Genomic DNA, 22,912 nt, shown 5'->3' with positions numbered 1-22,912 from the left:
CTGAACAAATAGGTAGGGTTGCAAAATGAATTCTGTGTAAATGCATGAATAGAGATATTGTCAGCATTAGCTCTAATTCATGCATTTATTTGGAATTAATTTTGCAATCTTTTCCCCTATTCTACCTATTCGCTTGTGCTCATCAGTCGATTTATCGTTTTTTACATTTCATTTATTGGATTTTTTTTTGTAATTTACAGTTAAAATGTGTATGTTAAGCACATTTAAGAAAATGACTATGGCATTATAGAATAAAACTATGAGGTTTACTAGTTATACACATTAACAAAAATGCAACATAATGAAAACACTGTGTTTATAAACAATACTGATTAAAACTTGTTAAGGGAAAATGTTAAGCAAACTAATTCATTTTAATTAAGATAAAACATGACATGCTCACACCATAAGAAATTGCCATAGACAATTTGTCTGAATGGTCACTTCTTAATCTTAGTCTTAAATATAAATGTGTGTGCACACAAAATGCTTGAACTATTGCAAATCAAATGTTACGTCTTATTTTCACGATTTAAAAATGTATTATTACTCAAAAAATAAATATTTTTATGTCATTGGCCTAAAAACAAACTAGGTCCGTACTGTATATTTAACAGTACATGATTTACACTACATACGTTTTGTTGTTTTGTTCAGTGGTTCTATTTCAGGAGAGATGACAGCTAGAAACTACTAGACCGCGGAGCAAACCGACTCTTCCAGAGCCTGGTCAGACACACCACCACCCAAACAAACCTAAAAAGGGGTGAGGGGTGGATAAGCATCTATTATCCTCGCCGCTGGCTTCTGTGCATGCAGCTATAGTTCCCAGGGTCAAATCTGTCTTCATTCCCTTCTTTTCCTCCTCCACGGCCTGCTAGCCTGGAGTGCTGGGAGCACAGCTAGCTCAGACACCTCCCCATTAGTCCTGGGCCTCTACTGCTCTTAAATAAACACCAGACTGACTCCTCCACAGACCCACAAGCAAAGCCTTGTGCCTACTGAGATCCAAACAGCCCAGGAATCTCTCGGGATGTCTAGCGCCTTTCCTACAAAACATAACATAACCATGTGTACTAGCAGGCCTCTGCATTGAGTAGATCCTTCAGCAAGGCTTTATGAGGACCCTCTGCAGAGGCCTAACCTGAGAAATAGCATAAATAGCAGGATATCGTAATGACAAGGCACGGTAAAGCCAGGCTTTAAGGCTCATAATGATTCTCTATAACTCGTATAATGATCTGCATGAGGTGGGCTGATTGCTGTTTATCGCTAAACGCAGCAGCTAACTTTAGCAATAGCAGGATATTGTGATAATAAGGTGGTGCAAAAGTCTGAGCAGGTTTCCGCCTCCCATGTGGCTCAAGCGTTCCTCTGCGGAGTTTGGAAAGCAGGGAGGCGATAATTGGTTTTCTCTCGCTGCCATTTCAGGACCAGAAAGTGATTGTGACAGATTTGTCAACGAACTGCCAGTTTAGTCACTTGAAAGCAGCCTGTCTCCGGCTCTAAATCTGCAAGTGTGTCAGGATTATCTCTGTATTAACAGCATTAGAACGCTGCTAATACAGATAATGGCGGCTCAGGCTGCAGAGAAGAACAACACAGTTCATCTCTTTGTCGTCTTACTGCTGAATTATTGCTTCCCCTGTCTTTTCCTTCCCTCCCATCTTAAAGAAAAGTCCAAAGCTTTCCTCTGTTTTCCCACAGGTTTCAGCAGAACGTTACAAGCTCTTTGTGGTCACTCCATCAACCACCAACGCCGATACACTCACAGGGGGAACATTCGGATGTGAGTCTGAGGCCAGCGGAGAAGAGCCTGGACGCGCTGCTGCCCTGGTTTGGAAACGACTCTGAACTCCCTAAACTGCTGCACTCATCAGTTTAATCTGCTAACTCAGAGTGCAGGCAGCCGGATCCCAATTACTGCACCGTCGCTGCTATTGTTAAACAAAGATCGGGAGCTCTGTCTGACAGCCATATGTGGGAGGTGTTGATCCATTTTAGTGCTGTGAAAACAGCTACGGATGCACAATGATCTCAGAACTGTACTGAACTGTACTGATATCACCAGATGTTGGTTTAAGAAGACAGTATTAGACAAAAATTATATACAATGTATATAATATGATAAAATACCTGAATTTTACTTTTTAACCAAACTAACTTAGATTCCATAAATAATCATGTTTGTAGCCGAGATGTGTGAGACATCTGAAGAACCTTCAGTTAAGCCATTAAAAAGCCTCTTCACTTCTTATTACAAAACATTCTGGACTTTATGAAACCGAAAGTGGTTTGACTATGGTAGCTATTTATACTTTATATGTATTTTTGTAATATTGTACAGAAAAAAAAAAGTTATTTGGAGCAATGCCAAAAAAAATCTTTTTCACCTTTAATGGTTGGATCTGTAATCTTTTTTTTTAAAGCACATTTTAAGAAGCTATTTCTACTGTTTCATTAAATATGCATCAATAGCATGTTTATTTAGTTCTGTTGTTGTTACTAACGTTGGCATGATACCACTTTTTCATGTACAACAATAATAACAGTACTTGCAACCTTAATTATATGCTGATGCATCAATTAACCAATGTGATACCATATTTTTCTCTCTCTTAAACTAAGCTGTTAATAATATATTTGTCTGAATTAGCTTTAAAAAATCCAGTGATTTTAGGACAAATAAATGCACCAGTAGCGGCGGATTTTTAAAAAATGGCTATCCAAATACAATCCTATTCTTAGTACAGTCAATTTTGTTTAAACCATATACGTAGTTAACTGTTTTATGTTGAAAATATACAATATACTCTAAGAATAATGATATTTGTATAAATATACTGAGATAATATAGAATTTATGGAATGCCAGAGGGCTGGTGGATGTCTAAAAAAATTAAGCTTTTTAAACAAACAAGCCTTCATATTAGATTCGATTTTTATTTAATTTTTTTTATGTTGCTAACATTTTAAGCCGATGTTAAGCCTGTTAAGCATCTCCATGCACAGCAGTTAAGGCGGTCCACACCTAGTAAAAAGTCAGATCAAGTTCTATGGGTTGAAAAAAGAGTTTAAAAAAAGTAACCGCTGCAAACGAGCTCAGGCCTTGAAGGTGACCCCAATAGTGAGGGTCCGCAGAGGCCTTTAACTTGCAGCTGTTATGGCCTTGCTCTCTGAGAGATGATGGCATTTCAAGACCTGTATGTGACACAGGGCTGAGGCTTGGCACCAGAGCTCCGGCCCACAGAGCTCAACCAGGATGAGAAACGCTTAGTGGAAAAGACCTGAGACCTAACTACTGTTTTGTGTGTGAGAGAGTGAGTGAGAGAGAGAGAGAGAGAGAGAGAGAGAGAGAGAGAGTGAGTGAGAGAGAGAGGGCTAATGTAGTTTGCAGAGAACTGAGATCTAGTGCAGCACCTGCAGTAGCAACCAGTTACCATACACTACGGATACAGCAGCATGTGGATGAGCATGGTCTTATTGTTACAGGATTAGTGGTTGCAGGACCTTATTAAAGAAGAACTCTGGTGTCAAATAGACCTTTAGTCTAGTAAAACATTATAAAAAGTACTTACCTTAGTTGAATAGCCCACCAAGGCTCTCCTACAGCTTTCTGAGATAAAGTAATTTTGTGCTTTTTGCCCCGATAAATTGTAGTTTACACTGTTATCCAGGCTCAAAGTAGCTGCACACTTCATTGGTAGAATACGGAGAGCCCTGACATTTAAATTGCGGAATTAAAAACTTAAAAAGTGCACAAGAAGCTTATTAAAAGCCACTGTTTACGTCCCATTCCACTAGCTTCAGCTCCTGGTGCCGGCTGCTATACCAGGAGGCAGGCTGTGCGGGGTCTATATATATATATATTTATATATAGGTATGTCATTATCAGTACAGTGATGGCGGCGCCAGGAGCTGAAGCTAGCGTTATGGTATATAAACAGTGGTATTTAATAAGCTTCTTGTGGACATTTTTAAGTTATAAATGCCAATCAGTTTGAATGTCAGGGCTCTCCGGATTCTACCAAGGAGGTCTGGAGCTACTTTGAGGCTGGATAACGTTTTAAAAAATGATTTATCTGGGCAAAATATGCCCCAATAAGATAAAAAGACACAAAATTACTGTATCTCAGAAAGCTGTAGGAGAGCAGAGGTGGGCTATTCATTAAAGGTAAGTACTTTTTATCATGTTTTGCTACACTAAAAAGTACATTTTAAACCAAAGAGGATGCGTGACAGCAGGAGTCATAGGGACAGATTATAATGTAGGTAATTTAGCTTATGTTTCCACAGCAGGATTGATGGCTGTGAAGTGTGACTTCTTCTAATGGAAATGTAGTCAACACGACCTCTGAGGCTCGGCTTGCCACCTCCTGTAAGCTCTGTTAAGCTCTGATACACACATTTTATGGAAGAAAAGCTGTACTGTGTCAATCAACTGTCAAACGGGGCTATGGTAAAACAATCTGAGCGCTGCTTGATGTTGCTGGTGTTGAGGGCCCTTGTGTGGTCATGCCTAAGAGAGTGCGATTTACGACGTGACGCTTTTGTAGTGAACCATTACATACCTGCTGAAACCATTCCTCAGAAGTGTACCTGTTAAACACTACAGTGCCAGAGTGCTTGCCTAATAAACTGCCCCATAAATGGTAATGAACAACGAGGCGACTTGTTGCTAAAAATTGAGTGGAAGAAGGAAAAAAAAACGAGACTAAACAAACCGCACTGTATAAGGGTCATACACAGGTATTCCCCTTTTACTTGGCATTTATTTTATGCCTTTTACTTTTATTTTCATCACCCCAATCAGATTTAGGGATCTAGAAATGATGCCAATTGATTAAAATAAAAAATAAAAACACTGTTTAGGCTTCAGATGAAGCTGTTTATGTTCACATGTTCGGAACATCGCGCAGCTTCTGTGAGTCACTGTGGAAAAACAAGGCAGCCCAAGCTCTTTTTTTTTTATTCTTTTTTTTTTATTTCTCTTTCTGCCCTATTCCGTTCGACTGGTGTCTGGAATACTTCCTCTGTCCTTTCCCCCACCCTATCTCTGCTAAGTTTAGTCCCCCAACCAATCACAAGCCATATCGCACACACATACACACACACACACATATACACACACACTGTGAGCATGCATGAATATTAACTCACTAAATCACAATTAGCTTCTTTGAAAGTAATCTAAGTAGGAGCTTTATTTTCTTTTTTAATGAAGAAGACAAGATCATAATGGGGGCTTTGTCTCTATCTGGGCCCCACTTGAGCAGATGTCCCGCATTACGCAGAGAAGAACGGGGCAGATGTAACGACTCAATTCACAAATACAGCTTGTTCTGATCACTGTGGACAAGAGAGTGTCCAGTTAGGCTCCTCTGTGAACGCCTCTTTGGCCAATTAACAGAGAAACAAAAGAGGGGATGAGTGAGGCCTTAAACTGAGGACAAAACCAGCCACACATAAAACACTGATGAGTTGGGGTCTGTCAAATTAGGCCTCATCTGTTTCGGCAATCTCAATAGTGGTTTACTACTGAGAGAGAAAGAACTGACTGTTTCAATTGTCATTGTAAAGCAAAGAACTTGTATTTTTAATTTTTTCGATTTTCTTTTTTTGACCTAATTCAAATGTTGCGGTTGTTTTCTATATTGTATCCATTGTATACATTGTGTACATTGTATTATTTCAAGATGAATGGACCAATATGTTTGAGACTCAATCTCAAGTCTCAATCTTTAAATCTAGACTAAAAAAAACTTACTTGTTTAGTTTAGCGTTTGGTAATTAATGTTTTTTCCCTTCAGAAACAGTAAGGCTTCAGATCCAGGGGTTCATGGACATAGGGAATTGTGGGTAAACTGAGATGCTGGTGCTGTTGTTCTCCCACTGCACACGGTAACTCAGGTTTGTGGACGGTGGAGTGGGTGGATGCCAGTGTTTCAGGGAGCCTCCATGTCTATGTTACCTTCTGGCTCTCTCCCTTTAGTTAGGCTGTTTTATTCAAATCTGTTTTATGTTCTCCTTTTTAAAAATCCAGTCAAAACTAATTTCATCTCTCTGTCTTTCTGTTTTCTCTATCTATCTCTTCTATATGTGTAGAGATGCCCTGTTGCTGATGTTGCTCAGCCTCAGCCTGGTTCTCCACTGCCCACTGTGTCATAAATTAGTACCTGTTACATTAGCTTTAGCTCCACACTATTTCTCTATACTGTTGTTTTTTGTTCTGTTATTTATTTGTTCTGTCTGTGTCGACCTGAGGGGGATGGGTTCCTCTGACTGAGTCTTGGTTCCTTCTAAGGTTTCTTCCTCTTAATATAAGAGAGTTTTTTTTCCTTGCCATTGTTTTTACCACAATAATTGTCATCTCTTTGGTGCTGCTCATAAGAGGCGTGGACCTGCTTTTCTCTGTAAAGCTGCTTTGTGACAACTTCTGTTGTAAAAAGCGCTGTATAACTAAAATTGAACTGAACTGAATTAAACTAATAGTTTAATATAGTACACATTTTTCTATACTAACTTCAACAGAAAGTTCAGAAGGTTTTTTTTTCTCCTCCTGTGTGAAGTTGCCTTTGCTTTCTGTCTGAGTATTCACATTCACATTCAGGTCATGTTTATACAGAGCACATGTCCTCGCCACATGTGCATTCCGTCTTCACTACTTATGATAATTGCTGGCTGTTGCCCAGCCTCAGAGGAGCAACTCTGAGACAGTTATCTGCACAGCAGACCCCATCAGCCTCTACACACATCTCCACTTAACAACAGGTGTGCGGCATTATTAACAACGCGATTCCACACAATCACGACAACAGCAGTTAAATCTAAACGGGTGCAGATGTCTGATTCTCTGGGTTTTTCTTAGGACACAACTGCACGCTTTAAAAGTTCAGAGGTCGTCTGTAGGATGAAGGCTGAAGCTTGTTTTAGGCATTTTGTGGGGTCTCATGGGGGGCAGGGGTGGAGTAATGGGAGGGTCTGGTTTTGTAATGGAAATAATAAAGTCTAACAAAGCTAAAAGAGCTAGATTATGTTTTTATAATACATGATATTTATCACAATTTTTACTTAGGAAATCGTGATGTCTATCACAATGTTTTATGATACATGATATTTCTTGCAATATTTTGTCCAGCAGACAAAATGCACCAGAATCAGCAGACACTAATATACAATTGTATTTGTTTTATATGCGCTGAAAGTGCTTCTGCGATTTCTGGTCTCCAGACTACACTACCCAGAACACACCACACACTGACATCACTCCTGTTCCCAATCATATGACAATGCACAAGCTAATCACCAGAATATTGACAACACCTGCTCTAAGCCTTATTTAAAAGACTTTAGTTCTCCTTGCCAAGTATTGATGGATTTATCCTTGTTCAAAATATTATCCCATTGCCTGTGCTAACTCTCTCATTTTTTGACATTGTTTGTTTTCACCAACCCTGATTCTCGCCTGTCCTCTGATACTGCCTTGCTGTGTATGACCTGTGATGCTGTGTTTCATTTTTTTTTTATGTTTAACCATTATTGCTGCTGTTTACTGGTGTAGATCTTGCTCATTCTCATCTGTTACTAGGTAATGTTTTGTGTAAAAAACTGACCAATAGAATTCACATTGCTATGAACTGTCTTTAATTCAAAAGGCTGCATTTAACATTATTCAGCAATGATACAATCAAGTATATCTTAATATAGTGAATTCCTGAGTCTATTGGTCAGTTACGAAAAACATAGATGGACACAGACATCCACCAATTACAGATGGACACAGGAAATCCCCAAAGATTTTTCAAAGACATTTAATTAAACAGAAATTTGACCATTAACTCATTAACTGACACTTTAGGATAACTTTTTTTAACACTGGGTTGTAGCATACAAACTAATATCTAGATGTATTAGAAATATTACTAAATGTTTACATACAACATTAAACTCCTCTACTCCAAAATAATGACGACATTCTGACGACAGATTTCCATGAAATCTCTCCTTTAAGTAAGAACCTGCTACACTGGTTTTATACCATCCCTGTAGGGTAAGTCATTCCACTCAGCAGCACAGACTGAGCATCTCAGTGTGATCAGTCTCACAGAGAGACACTTCTAGAACATCCAGCTCATCTTCTCTGATAGCAGACACAACATGTCTCAACTGCTCCCATGCAAAGCTGGCAGATGCGATCACTTTCAGTCTTCCACATCAAAGCATGGAAATGTGGGAACGCTGGGCTGCCAGCACTAAGGCGGAAAAGAGGAGGAGCAGAGCGTTAAACGAGTTGCACTTAGAGAGAAAATTGAGCTGTATTTTCTCAGGTAGGTAAACTGTGTTTTGGACACTCTTAACGCTACTGAGGCTGAGGCACAGCCTTTATTTCCCACCAGCTCTCTCACTGCATTCCATTTTCAACCGCGGGGAGAGTTCTCACAGTAAATTCATTTATTAAAATGTCTGTATTTTATGGTCTGCCTGGAGATTGGAGCTGGGTCACATATCCATATATCTGCTCAGGCCAGTTTTCCAACAAAAAAAGATGAAGAAGAAGAAGAAAAAAAAGAAAAATAGAAAGAATTCCAAATACTGGCACTTCTTTTTTTTTTGGAATCCTCTTCTGTCCAAACTCCGGAATATTTCTGATGAGCTTTTTTTTATTTTTATTAAAACAACATGTTATTTTCAACATGCTCCAACCCTCCACAGATGTATCTGAAGACTTAGTTTAATATTTTAAGGCATACTGGGTCTAAAATGAAGGTTCTGATGATGATTCCTTTCATTTAATGATATTTAGCAATGAGAGTTTATACATGTAAAAAAAGTGGTATTTAATTAAACTACTTTTTTTCTACTACAACTGAACAGACTGTTGTTGTTACTGTAGACTAAACTGATTTAATGAGACATAACAATGGCCTCCTAACCCACACTCTTAAATAAACAACGTGCTCCAAGAGGGGCCATAGAGCTACCACTTTTGGTTCTGTAAAAGAAGCATGATTGATACAGATGAGGGTCATTTAAAGAGTCCTTTAAAGTTGGTCCTCTTTTGCAAGTCAGTTAGAAGGGCCTCAACACTGAAACTTGTCAAAACGTATTTATGGGGTATTGTTTGCCTCATATCGTACTTTACTGAGGCCTTGTGAAAACTGTACTGGACAATGTAAACTGTCGCTGTCCAATAAAAAACAAGTATCTTCATTTTTGTCGATTTTTAGTAAATCACATAATTTGAACAGACAAAGTGTCCCTTACCCTGTGCCAAAATGGATGAACAGACCAATAGAAATACTTCAAAATGATAAATGAAATAAAAAACTGTTTTTACATTGACTTCCATTGTACGGTTTGTAGAAGTTTTTTTTTCCTCTATTCTGTAAAGTTGCTGTTTTGGAGATACCTGTTTTTCATTGGACAGTGACAAAATAAAGTAAAAAAAAAAAAAAAAAAAAATCAGAAAAAAATAAATACACAGTACTGCAGCTTTTCTTTTTTCAGAATGCTGTAAAACAAGCCAGATGTGATTGTTAATTTTTGGTGGCATCACGAATTTTATATTTCTGTTAGATTTGACTATTTAACTATATATTGTTGATTGTAGATAATCTTTCTCTCTCTATCTCTTAGTACTATATTGCTTAAGTATATAGCAACATTTCTTATTAAGCTAAACCACAGGTCTCTGATCTGATAAACATACCTAGGTAAATAATTATGTTCATGAAGTGCGAGATACACGTAAACTGTTTAGATTTTTTTCTGCTTTAACAAACCAATTAATCCTGGTTATTCAAAGATACATTATATCAAGCAAGACTGAGCAGTAAATAAATAAATAAATATTAAAAAAAATACAGAAATCTGCCACTCAAAAAACAGAGTTTCCTTTGCTACCCTGGTTAAACAAAGCTTTATTTGATGCATAATATCTTTACCAACTAATACATTCTTCACACTCACACTCATCTCTATTGCAAATAAGGTTCTTTATGGAACCAATCACTCAAACAACCATTTGACGCACCTTAGTTTTAAAGAGTGCACCTGGTTCTTATTGAGTTTCCATGAACTCATTATTCTTAACCAGTTTTCCAATTTGTGATATTTCCACAGCAATTGCGTAAGTAAAAGATCCTGGAGTATTTCTGTCAACATCTCCATCCCAGATAAAACTGAACATGACTTGGGAATGCTGTAGCTTGCGTGGTTTGAGGGAAGGCTCTGGGCTAGCTGGCTCTCTACACTCTCATTCCTTTCGAGTGCAATAAAAAAAGAAAAAAGATGGCATGACTTTCAGGGCATGCTGTTTCAGAGAAACAAACGGATCAGAGCTTCCCATTAGTAGGAAAGCCTTCCCTCGCTGTCTGTGTACTTATGTGCTTATGACTTCATTAATCTTTCATTCACATTCATTTGTCTCCAAGACGCTGACCATCGTAAAAGCAAATGCAATTGAAATGAATGCGTTACTGCATTGTGATTACTGCTTTTAAAAGGGAGTGTCCCCCTGTCAAACTTGCTTTTAAAGCTTTCAAAACTTGAGGCCTCACTTATATGTTTGGAGGTTTAGTGGCTATAAAGAGAACAATATATTATATATTTAGCTAGATATGCCATGATAACTATTTTTTGTTGGTATATTGATATATTGTTCTAGAAATAATTTAGATAAACAATATTATTGTTATTTTTTATTCCATTTTATGGTAGTAATATTTATAGAAAATAGAAAAATAGCACAATAAAGCACTTTCAGCATTTTAAAGAGTATCAAACTTGTCAAAAACATAATTCAGAATGATTTTTTTAGCTATGAGACAGTATCTTAATATATCGCATTGCTTACAATATTGCAAAATATATCGCAATATATTAAATCATAAGACCTGTACCATGATACATATCATATTACAAAGTTATTGCCAATACAAGGCCCTAATATTTAGGTTGTATTTCTTTATATTCCACAGTTTTAGGAAATTGTACAGCCTGCATTAAAAGCAGATATTTAATTCAGACATATTTTTCAAACTAAATCTTTAACTAGTAAAAAATGAAGTGCTGCAGTATGCTTGACCTTACAGCATGGCTTTACTTCAAGATTTGCATGAATCTTTTTGAGAGGAGATTTTACAGCTCATTTGAATCTGAAGGTAGAGGTATTCTATTCCACCACGTCACAAAGACGAAAGCCAATTTAATAAGAAAGCCCAGCAAGGGGCCACACAGCATCGAATATATTCAGCTAATCAATCTGCGTCCTGCCTCAGCTGCTCGCTTCAAGCAATTAAATATTATACTTCTTTTTTTTTTTCTTTTGCAAATGGCGGCTTATTGATGTCTATAATTCATCCAGTCCATGTTTCATCCTGTTTCAGCTCAGGAGCAGACAGGAAACACTATGCAGGGCCATGCTGATCATCAATTACAAGAGCCAACAAGCACAGAAGGAAGTAAGAGTGCTGGAGAAACCGAATGCCATCCCCCAAACACTCAATACTCAGATTGTGTTATAAATTGATGGGGGACATAGATTGCAATCATTCTGACATTTAGATTGTACAGATGTGACAATGACAACATTACTGAGTTACTAATGAGCTCAGATTGGACATATGTGTGGGTTTAGAGTGCATTTTGCATGTAAATCTGGACGATTAGACTGTAAGTCTGTAACTGTTTGTCTATTACTTACTGCTAATTGGTCTAATCCTAAGCAATTTAGTTGTGGAGTAAAAAAAAGTTTAAAGTATTACACAAACACAAACAAATGAAAAAAAAAAGTGTAAAATTCTGTTTATTAAAGTAGGAATTTAAATCCATTTAAATCATTATTAAAGTAATTACAAAACCCTGCTTATGCTGGAAATAAGCCTGAGTTGTAATCACTATAGTGTAGCTAGAGTAGAAGTTTCTGTATTATGGCTATTGTGGTGTTTTACCTCAAGGGACCAGGGACTTGGGAACGCCCAAACCTTTATAAGTTGTGAGATGTTATCTTGTAAACCAAGCTAAATACTGGCTAACATGCTCATGACAAGGCAACATGAATTATCAGAGTTTGAGCAAGGCCTGATCGTGGACGACAGATGAACAGTAGGGGTGGGCAAAATTATATCGTATACAATATATCGTGACACAGAATTATCGTGATATTAAAAATCCATATCATGATAATAGGAACGTTCTGTCTTAAAAGTAGTCTATTATTTACTGTGAAGCTTTAACTGTATTTATTGTATAATTGTTTTAGTTTGCAGTTTATATGCATGCACTAAATATTCTGCAATATTTTTTGCTGCATTATATAATTTTATGCTATAATATTTATTTTGCAACATTATGATTATACTGTTATACTATTATACTATATTCCTGAAATGAATTAATTATTTTAGCTTTCCTATATTGCCAAGTATATCGTTATCGCAAAAATACCCTGAAATATCGTGATATTATTTTAGAGCCATATCACCCACCCCTAATGGATAGGGTGTCCAATTTCCAACCATTCCTTGATCCACAGTGTCACATATATACTGGGAATAGAAGGCATTTCCAAGCACAGTGGACAGTGCAGTGGGTTGTGATGATCGTGACCAGCAGCTTCTGGCTAGAACTGTCCCTGTACAATGGCAGAATGCACAAATCCCCACACTAATATCCTCCAGGTCAGTCTAGCATTCATTAGTTTCAATGGGACATGTCAAAAGTCATGTGACACAATGCTAGTTCCTGTGCTATAACATTTGGCACGTCAGTAATTTCACGTGCATGTGTAATATCATAATTTGTTTTGGAGTTAAAACTCTTCAAACCCATCAAATCAACTCAAATAAGTCCTGAAACACTTCCATGGCTTGTTTCCAAGACTCGTGATGAGAACCATCCACCTCGATCAAGCCTGAGCCGGAGTTAAAGAGCTGAGAAAGGAGTCTGTTTCTCCTCCTGCATGCCTGCTCACGTGAAAAAACATGAAACACGAGCTGGACGGCAAACTTAATGCAAAGAGAGGCTCAATTATTCCTCCATCACCGTCTTTTTGCCTTTCCCTCACGTTCTGTGAGAACCAAGGAAAATAAGACAGATAGCCTTTTCTCTTTGCTTGAATTCACCTCGACTTTAAGCTCCTGTGTGTCATTGTTGGCCATCTTCCCACCATGGCTTTGATTTCCTGTCTGGGGTCTGGGTTGTCATGGTGACAGGCCAAGTGCTGGGATATGAAGAAAGAATGAAAAAACTCAAGTTGGACCAGAGAGGTGGCAGTAGGGCCAAGCCCAGATGCCACGTGCAGGCCGGCTTCAGGCGACTGGACTTCCTCTCGCTATTCTACAGTCCTACAGGGTTTCCTTAGGCTGTGTGAAGTGGATCATTACAGCTTTGAAGCCTCAGAATTTCACCAACTATTCCAACTATCAAACTCTGTAACACAAAGTCATGAGTGCCCATTTCATCAGTAGTTCTGATACTGTCAGTTCTTTTCGGAGTCATCTTAAAGTCATGGTAGCTTCTACATAACTTGTATTAATTAATTGCTTTAATTAGTTACTCAAATCCGACTCCCCTTCAGGTACAAACATCATGCAGCAGTATGACACAAATGCTTATGCTTGTTGTAACATGTAGCATGTAATCATGCTTTCTTCCCATCACAGATAAAGCTTTGCAAATGTGGAAAGCAAGAGGGAATATTAATTAATAGGTATTTTTGCCTCATTCTCTCAACTGAAATTGAAGTTTGATCTGCCCGCATCTCATTTTAACTAGTTATGTCATGGCCAACATTGAAAGTTTTGAGAATTAATGCCATTTAGAATATTTTTATTCACTCTTGATCAAGATAGTAGGGGTTTGGTTTCAAGGTTTGTTGGCTATTTTCAAAAAATGGGCATTTCATCCACCCAAACCTTAAAAAAGTGATGGGAAGAAGACTTGAGAATGGAAATATTATATGACCTTCGAAGAGAATCATTAAATAGTAGTCATACTCTACATTTAAATTATCATTTAATTCAAGTATTACATAGATTACACTACTCCTGAATTACACTACTACTAAATTATATCATTTTGGTCACCATCTTAGGCTGGTCTTCAGATATAGAATTGCATGATTATTTTACAATCACAGATTTCAGCTCAACACCAGTAAAGGCAACATTCTACAAACCAATCAGTATTAGGTATAAAGAGATCAGAGCAGCCCAGCTAAGTCACGAAGACAGTTCTTTAGTCTGCTCACTAAACAGGAATGTGAAACTAAAACTAACTGAACCAAATGTACACAACATAGCAAACCCATCAACCTTGGTGTGGACTCTATTTCAGACTTTCAGGTATTAAAAACGGGCATATATTTTGCTAAAAAAAAACTGTTATCAGTGGGCACGTGCCATTCTTGGCATCCACCCACCTCCGCAAATCCTGAAGTCCTATCAAATGGGAGGGGCACAAAGGCACAGGGAGATGAGACCATCAGATAGCATAGAAACACCATGCGCTAATGTGTTTACGTCAGGCGCAGTGCATTCATTCAGGTGCAGAACTGAGCCAACACGTCATACACATATAGACTCTAATATAATAAGCAGTTATCATGCCCAGGCTTGTTTTTAGCTCCACGGCCATTAGTGGCCTGGGCTGCTTACACAGCTGGGACGTTGGCTTGGACAGGAAGTGTGTAAACACTGCCACTGACCGTGCAAGATGGTGTTTTCATTGTCCCTGCCGTTTCTGATCCACAGGCTATATAAAAAATCCTTCCCCCCCGTCCAAGACACAAGTGCACAGAGCCTCTATTTTGCAGAACAATTTTCAATAATAAGCCAGGCCTGGAAAGACATTTTTAGCGTCTGGATTTTTCCATCAGCCAGGGCAGTGTGAGCGCGAGAACTGCCAGACTTTCACATGCCTGGCCTTCAAGTGACTGCCACAGATGAGGAGCGACAGAGTTCAGCTTCTCCAAAGCTTAAATGCAGTGCACAGAACCTTTAGCTGGTAGAAGATGCTGTATTTGCTATTCTTCATTTAATAACTGAAACTTAAAGCTTCCAATAACATTAATAGAGCTGCACAATATATCATTTCAGTATCGTCATCACAATGTGCACATGCACAATAGATATATATTGTTGGGCATCCAGTGTGATGTTTATTTAAATTCAACACCTTTTTTGCTGCTTGATGCAAAGAAAAATACACACTGTTCTTATTTCCCATGACATAAAGCTCTGGAAAACATTAAGAGACCAGTTTCTGAAACTTTCTGAAAGTTTCGGTTTCTCTGATTTAGCTATTAATAAGTATATGTTTGAGTAAAATGAACATTGTTGTTTTATTCTATAAGCTACAGACAACATTTCTCCCAAATTCTAAATAGAAATATTGTTATTAAGAGCATTTATTTAAAAAAAGATGCAGAGCTTTCAGACCTCAAATAATGCACAGATATAGTTCCTATTCATGAAGTTTTAAGAGATCAGAAATCAATATTTGTTGGAATAACCCTGTTTTTTAATCACAGTTTTCCTGCATTTTGGCATGTTCTCCTCCACCAGTCTTGCACTCCGCTTTTGGACAACTTTATGCTGCTTCTGGAGCAAACGCTTAAGCAGTTCAGCTTGGATTGATGGCTTGTGATCATCCATCTTCCTCTTGATTATATTCCAGATGTTTTCAATTTCATAAAATCAAAGAAACTCGTCATTTTTAAGTGGTCTCTATTTTGTATTCCAGAGCTGTATATACAGATTCTGCTGAGAATTTCAATAAATTATTTAATAAAACCTTTTACAGCCCAAATAAAAACAGATATACTCTAAATATTGTGATATATAGGTTCTACATCTCAGCTGTGATACTGTACGCTTTGCCAGGTTTAAATGGCACAGGCTGAGACATGAGAACCCTTGTTAAAGCAGTGTATAAACGCAAAGCTCTACAGGAAAAGAAAGGCTTAAGTAAATAGAACAGAGGCAGGGCTGGAGATAGGGGGGCGGGGGACACCGTGACTGCCGTCAGAGAAGTTAGTTCTGTTTTAAACACTTCCAGATGTGGGACCTCTCGATACACGAGAGAGGCACTTTTCTAATGAGCTAAAAAAATCAGAGCAGGAGGGTACAGCACTCCATCAGAGAGCCGAGAGAGAGCTGCTATCGCTTACTGAACAGTCCAAAACAAGAACTGAAGAAAAAGTGCGGGAGTGGAGCCGGTTTGTCACGCAACAACATTTATAAGAAAAGCATGCATCTCAAAGAAGTGTCCTTGCTCAAAACCATAGCAGGTAATCGCACTCTTTGAGAGAATTCTGCGGATGACTGTACTATATCGGCTCAGTGTGAAAGTGAATGGAATTACTCAGAAGTCTGTATCAGCTCATCTCTAAAGGCTTCAATGCCTCTATTTAATCCTGTTTCAAGCAATTCATAAAGAAAAATAAGCAGATTTTTTTTTTCAAATAAAAACAAGAACGTTTCTCACAATTATCCCTTATGTTCTCGTAATTATGATCCTATTATATCATTATTATGACTCACTAACTAACAATAATGATTATATTTTATTCTCATAACTGAATAAGCGTTTAATGATAAGAACGATTCCCATGATTAAGAGTCACTATTTCAATGTTATGACCTAGTTATGAGTTTTAACTATGAGTAATTACTAACGAGATGAGATGTAATGTGAGGTGTAGTATTTCCCAAAAGTTTAGGAGTGTAACGATAGGTGTACTCCTCCCAAACTGTCACACTAAAGATTGAACACACTGTATGTACTGAACACAATGTAAATCCAAATTTCACAAGCCCAATATCCTTCCAAGCATATTAGGCTGTAAGACGCTAGCAAGTGCTCAAGCTCAAGCTGATTGGCGTCTGACTATGGCGAGTGCAAATGGCACAAAATAAAGTGAATTGGACAAGCTTTTTCTGGTAGCTAATTTCAAGTTATCCAAGTTGGTCTTTGATGGTTAAAACATTGACTATCCAGGGGAAACTGATTAAACAATATCCTGGTAAACTAGTTAAATTTGATTCACCAGCTCTTTTCCAGAGTAGTGTATGATGCCGTTATAATTATGGGCATGCTTGGTCTTGCTGGGCAACAAGTATGGTCATTTTGGTTATTTTGGTAGTCTAGCTTGGTGAGGATGATCATGCTTGTAGACCAGCTAGGCCTTTAAAATTAAAAATGAACCCTACGCTGGTCAACGCTACACTGGTGAACCAGCTTAACCAGTTTGAGCTGACCATGTAGTTTTAACTAGTTATCTAGTTTATTTTTCCTTATCTCATAATAACAGAATTTTATCGATTTTAAGATGCTGTCAAAGGGTTGGAAATGTGCTATCATAATAGGGTTGCACTGTATATGTTTTGATTCTTGACACAAGAAGTAGATGCACAGCGCTGTCTCTGTGTCTGTGTGAGTGACAGGTTGCTGCTGCCTGAGAAGCGCAAAGGTTGGGGGCAACAGGAGTAAACAAGAGGTTACTGCCGCATGGCCTCCATCCACATGGGTGGGCATGTGCTTGTAAACGCACGTGTCAAAAGCTGTGCACCTCAGTTCAGCACAGTTTTGCAGCACAGATATTTCCAGTTACAGCTGAATTCACGTTTTTAATACCAGAAAAATGCTTTTATATTTACCTTTTAAAAAGCCATTTAAATGCCTGATTAAAGGGCTGATTACTGTTGTTTTGCTATTTTCGTCGTGTTTTGAGTGCTCGGCGCTGACTCAGCTTTTGATCGGTCGGGATGTGAGACAGAGCATGGGTGGGGGTAGGGCAGGTGATGTCATGGATCCTGCATTGTTAAATATTGCGATGTATATCATCAAATAAAGACTTGCAGTGAAAAAACATTTGCGATGTAAATTCGTTCCAATATCGTGCAGCCCTACTTGTAGACCAGTTAGGCCATCAAACTTAAACAAGAACATACCCTATGCTGATCAAAGGCTACACTGGTCAACCAGCTTAACCAGCTTGAGCTGACCATGCTGTTTTTATCTCAGCGGGGAAATGTGAATTAACGTAATAGCTAGAAGCTAAGGCCCTTGATTTCTGAGAATCCTTTTTAAACAAATATGGCTCATAATTGTGACTTATTAGTTATCTTATGATAACACAATTTTAAAGATTTTAAGATTTTAAGAATGTGCTTTCAAACACATGGAACACTGGTTAAAATGGAAAATCTCTGTGTGTGGGTGTGTGCATCTGTAAACCCAAAGTGCATGCGTAAGCACTTTTTACGGACCTGGCTCAGTTAAAGTGCATTGATCCCTGCTGAGCTTATACTGTATAGACAGACCTGAAGAGACTGTAGCTAATCTAGCCTGATCTGGCAGAGACTCTGGGGAGGAAGAGCTGGTGTATGGGATATGCTGGAGTTTGAGAGGCTGCGCTCAGCCTGCCAGAAAAGGGCTTTCATCTAAATTGCTACACAAACACAAATCCTTTAGATCCTTTCAAAATGGAGTCATAAAATGTCGCCTCAATTTGTTATTGTATAATACATCCTTAAGCGGATCTCAACAAGTAAGTTTGGGTTAGCCCCAGCAGTTGCCTATAAGTCATGTTGAGAACTGTCTAACAACCCCCCTACTGCACGCACCACGGGCTTGAAAGTGTTTGTTTTCTTTCTCTGGCCTGAAAATGAAGCTTGTGCAGCTTAAATCTGAAACAAAGCGCTATTGTAAGCCTTGTGAAAGTCTGTGCTGGAAAGCCGGCACTGATGTTGGTAAGCCACAGACACATGTTAATTACAGTGCTCATTGGCACACGGTCAATGAGAGGGATGTGGGTTAGGAAGAAATGGACATACAGCTGGAACTGAGCAAGTCTGTACAGTGAGCATGGAGAGAGGCCTTTCATCAGCGCAGTGGACAAACTTAACTACCCTAACTGCCCCAGATCCTGAGAACCCTGTCCAGAATCTGGAGCTGGGAACTCAAACCTGGTCATTGTGGCCAAAAGCTGCAATCTTTTCTGTTACAAACCCAAATTACCAAACTCCAAAGCACTCATGTCAATGAGTGCGCACATAAACAATTGCTGGGTGGTCATGATGCCTTGATGCATGAACTTTTCTTTGGTAGTCATTAATATTGGCTTTTGCAATACTGATGTAACATGCAAATATGTAAATATGCTGCAACATATAAACAAGCTCTCAAAAATGACAGCTTTGTGACAGTTGACCAATCCCAGATGAACATACCCTGATTGTTTTGATGCAATCCAAAAAAAATAATAAATAAAAAAACTGCAGACCAATTTGTTTCATTTCCCATATGCCACATCAGGGAGTTTCACACGAAGGGTGAATTCAGGTCACATGGACATCATTAACTGAGACTTATTATGGTATACCTTCTATTATAAGGACTAATAAATATCAGAAAGGTCAGTTTTACAGATGCAGGAATATGGGAATTCTGAGCCAATGCTGATTTGTCATGTAAATAGTTGTTAGTGTTGATACAATGTTGAAACTGATGCTGATAAACATTTATATAATGAATAAATCATAGTATAGCAACCAGCTGGATTAGTACTAAATATAACATTCATCATCAGTGCTGCAAATGAGGTAACATGCATAAAATAAAAACAATGTGATATGGACCTATAAAACCTAATACACTCTCCTCAGTAATACCTTACATCCTGTCCAATGGAAAATAATTCAACTTCCTGTAAAAACGTATTTTAATACCTAACTCACTGTCCCATATATCCTAACACACTGTCCTGTAATACTTAACACACTGTTACACAATACCTTACACACTGTCCTATTGGACTTAACACGCTGCTCTTTAATACCTCACACACTGTCCCATGTGACCAAACACATCAGCCTGTAAAACCTTACACACTGACACACTGTCCTATTATACCCATAAGCCAATAAAATCTATTCCACTGTGTTGAAAACCCCATACTACCATACTAAATGCAAGCCTATGCCAAACTGGTACAGCACCCTGAAAAGTGCATTATTAGTATAATAAGTACAGTACATATTGTCATATTGACACTGTCCAACAAGGAAGCTTAAAACATACCATAGACTCCTAACACTATATTAGAATACCTGTTCACCATGACACCATGATTTAAATTTAAGGGCATTAGCCTAATGCTGTAAACCATGAAAGTAAACATGCATACAAACATACAGGCATGCATATATGTGTGTTTGTACATGCGTGAGTTAAAGTCTCTGAAATGCATTAAAACAAATCCAAAGCAAGTTCAAACCGTTTCGAAATCGTTTCAATATTACCGCGATACACACGATATATCGCCCGCATCGTACAGCCCTAAGACAGGTGGGCTCTATTTTGCATTGAAACCAAAACATGCAGAAACTTACCGTTGGCGTTCTTCCCGCAGATGAGATGCTCGTATGGCTGCAGGACCCCCCACAGCTCAGCGTCGTTGTTCACGACCCCCTCCAAAACTTCAACCGTGACGTGCGCTCCGTCCCCCGTTGCCGCCGCGGCGGCAGCCACCGTCAGCGCGCGGGCACCCACCTCCTCCACGAGCGCCTCCACGCACGCGCTTAGGCAGATAGCAGCGTGCTCGTGCACGCGCACCGAGACGCGCGTGTCCACCATCCAGCGAAAGAAGCGTCCCACGTGCATGGTGAGGCCGCAGCGGCGCGACTTGCCCCGGCGCAGCGGCTCCCCGGCGCTCATGCTGTGCGTGGAGACCGCGCGCACGGCGGCCGAGACGCAGCGGTCCGCGAGCGGCCAGCTGAGCACGAGGCGCGTGGCGCTCTGCACCTCGAAGCGCGTGCAGCGGCAGTGCGCCACGCTGAGCCGCTGAGCCTCGCGGGCGATGCGCACTAGGGCGCGGCGCGTGAGCACCGAGAGTCTGCGCACGGCCTCGGCCGAGAACGAGGCGCCCTCGCCCGGGTACTGGCTGGCGACGCGGCGCAGGATGTTGCCCACGTCCTCCTCGCTCCAGGGGAACTCCTCCAGGTCGGGCAGGCGCGGGCACTTGGAGAAAATGTCCTCGGGGTCCTCGGGGAGGACGGTGTTGACAGTGTCCCAGCTGTTGTTCCGGCTGTTCATGGAGCCCGAGTAGTACCACCAGTTGCCCCGGTGCGGGGCGTTCGCCAGCGCCTGCGAGGTGGACTTGGAGGAGGAGGAGAGGCTCAGGGACTTGCAGGAGTCTCCAGCGCCGTAGCCAGAGTCCAGAGTCAGGTCCTCCAGGGTCTTCATGTGGGAGCTGCTCCCTCCAGCCATCGCTTTGCTTCTCTGGAACTTGTGGTGCAACTCTGCACTCTGAGAAAAAAGTACAAGACTGTCCCTGGGGTAGTACCCGTCTTGTCACTGGGGAGATACTCCTCTTGTATTGGGAAGATACACCTCTTGTCACTGTGGTGGTGCACCTCTTGTTTCTTGGATAGTAACCTCTTGTTTGTGGGGTGGAACCCCTATTGTCCCAGTAATGTCTGGATGATGTCCCTATTGGGGGCGATACCCCTCTTGGTACCTGGCTGGTACTTGCTTGATACCCTTTTGTCTCTGGGGTGATACCCTCAAAATTCTCCAGTACCTTTAGTTAAGAGACTAATTTGTACTAAATTCCTTTGCACTTGTTTCCCACTACTTTTAAATGACACTGCATGATCATGCTGTTTCTTTGAGGGTACATTTGCACTGTCTGAACTTTGGTGAACAAACATGTACCTGTACAGTACCTTTTTTTTCTGGCAGGCTTCTTCTGCTGGTCCAAGCTGGTTCTACTGGTTGCACTCCTTTCCTGGTATTGCGTGGAACACTCCCAACTCTCCCAAATAGTTTTATACAGCAACCAACCACATAAAACGTCCTTTTCCCTTAAATAAAGACTTAGCTTAACTTTGTTTAGCCAACAAACTCTGCCCGGCTACTCTCCATGTTGTTAGTAGTGCTCCTCAGCTCGCTCACCTTCAGCAGGACTCAGGGGGTGGAACAGAAACAGCGTCTTTTCCATTCAGGGCTTCTTCCGGAACGTCAGGTCGTTTGAAAGATGTCCAGAGCAGGTTTGGTTGAAACGACGTCTCCACTGATTCGCTTCTCCATCAACGAGTGCAGGTTCTCAGGGTCGGTTCAGTTCATAAAGTCCGAAACGCAATGAAGCTGAGGGAGAAACGTCCCAACAGTCCTGAAGCGCACGAGGCACGCCTCTCTCACTCACTCCCTCCTCTCAGGAGAAACTCAGCTCTGAACTGAACTGAACGAGAGAGAGAGAGAGAGAGAGAGAGAGAGAGAGAGAGAGCGGGGGGAGGGTAGTGTGCTACGTCACGAGGGAGTTTAACAGCCCTGAGTAAATTTCACCAAAAGTTGCAGTGATCTAAAGAGATCAAGAGAAACTGTCTGCAATCAGAGACAACTGCAGTCATTAACACTGATCACCACACCCACCCCTCACTCCCTTACAATACACACCTTATTACATAGACTGTGTGGAATAATCCCATATAAACATCACATTTATTAGATTAAGTTGGATTCAACCTAATCTCAACTGTCATTTAGAAACTAATAAAAAAGTATAAGATAGTAAAATGTAATTAGCATCTAAACATACTGTAAATGCACATGTAAAGAAAGTGAAAGCAAAATTGATGTGCACATGAACATATTAGCAGGGTTCGAACAATCATTAAACACCTGGAAAAAGTCTTAAAATCTAAAAATAGCAATTTCCAGGACTGGAAATGCTTTGGGAAAAACAGAAATACCCAGAAAGTTTTGAAGAAGTCATGGAAATGCGTGTTCACATTTATCGGCTGAGAAAAGCTTTTTTGAGCTAACAAATACATCAACTCAGAGTTAAACTGAGTTCAGTTATATAGCCCTTCACAATGAAGCTCTTAGGATCTGACATTGCTTAAAGA

At 39.7% G+C, this 22,912-nt stretch overlaps 1 protein-coding gene across 1 annotated transcript in view; it reads right to left on the bottom strand.

Annotated features, from left to right (window-relative positions):
• Positions 1-22,255, bottom strand: part of abtb2b (ankyrin repeat and BTB (POZ) domain containing 2b) — a 78,558-nt gene extending 56,303 nt beyond the window's left edge. Inside the window, exon 1 of the mRNA XM_022672114.2 lies at positions 20,396-22,255. Coding sequence (XP_022527835.2) covers positions 20,396-21,272 — 877 coding nt within the window. The 5' untranslated portion in view covers positions 21,273-22,255. The remainder of the gene's footprint in view (positions 1-20,395) is intronic.
• Between the last annotated feature and the right edge of the window lie 657 nt (positions 22,256-22,912).

The sequence above is a fragment of the Astyanax mexicanus genome, chromosome 2 (genome assembly GCF_023375975.1).
Source record: "Astyanax mexicanus isolate ESR-SI-001 chromosome 2, AstMex3_surface, whole genome shotgun sequence".
NCBI lineage: Eukaryota > Metazoa > Chordata > Actinopteri > Characiformes > Acestrorhamphidae > Astyanax > Astyanax mexicanus.
The sequence above is the reverse complement of the archived record's forward strand: the minus strand, read 5'-3'. Positions and strand labels throughout refer to the sequence as shown.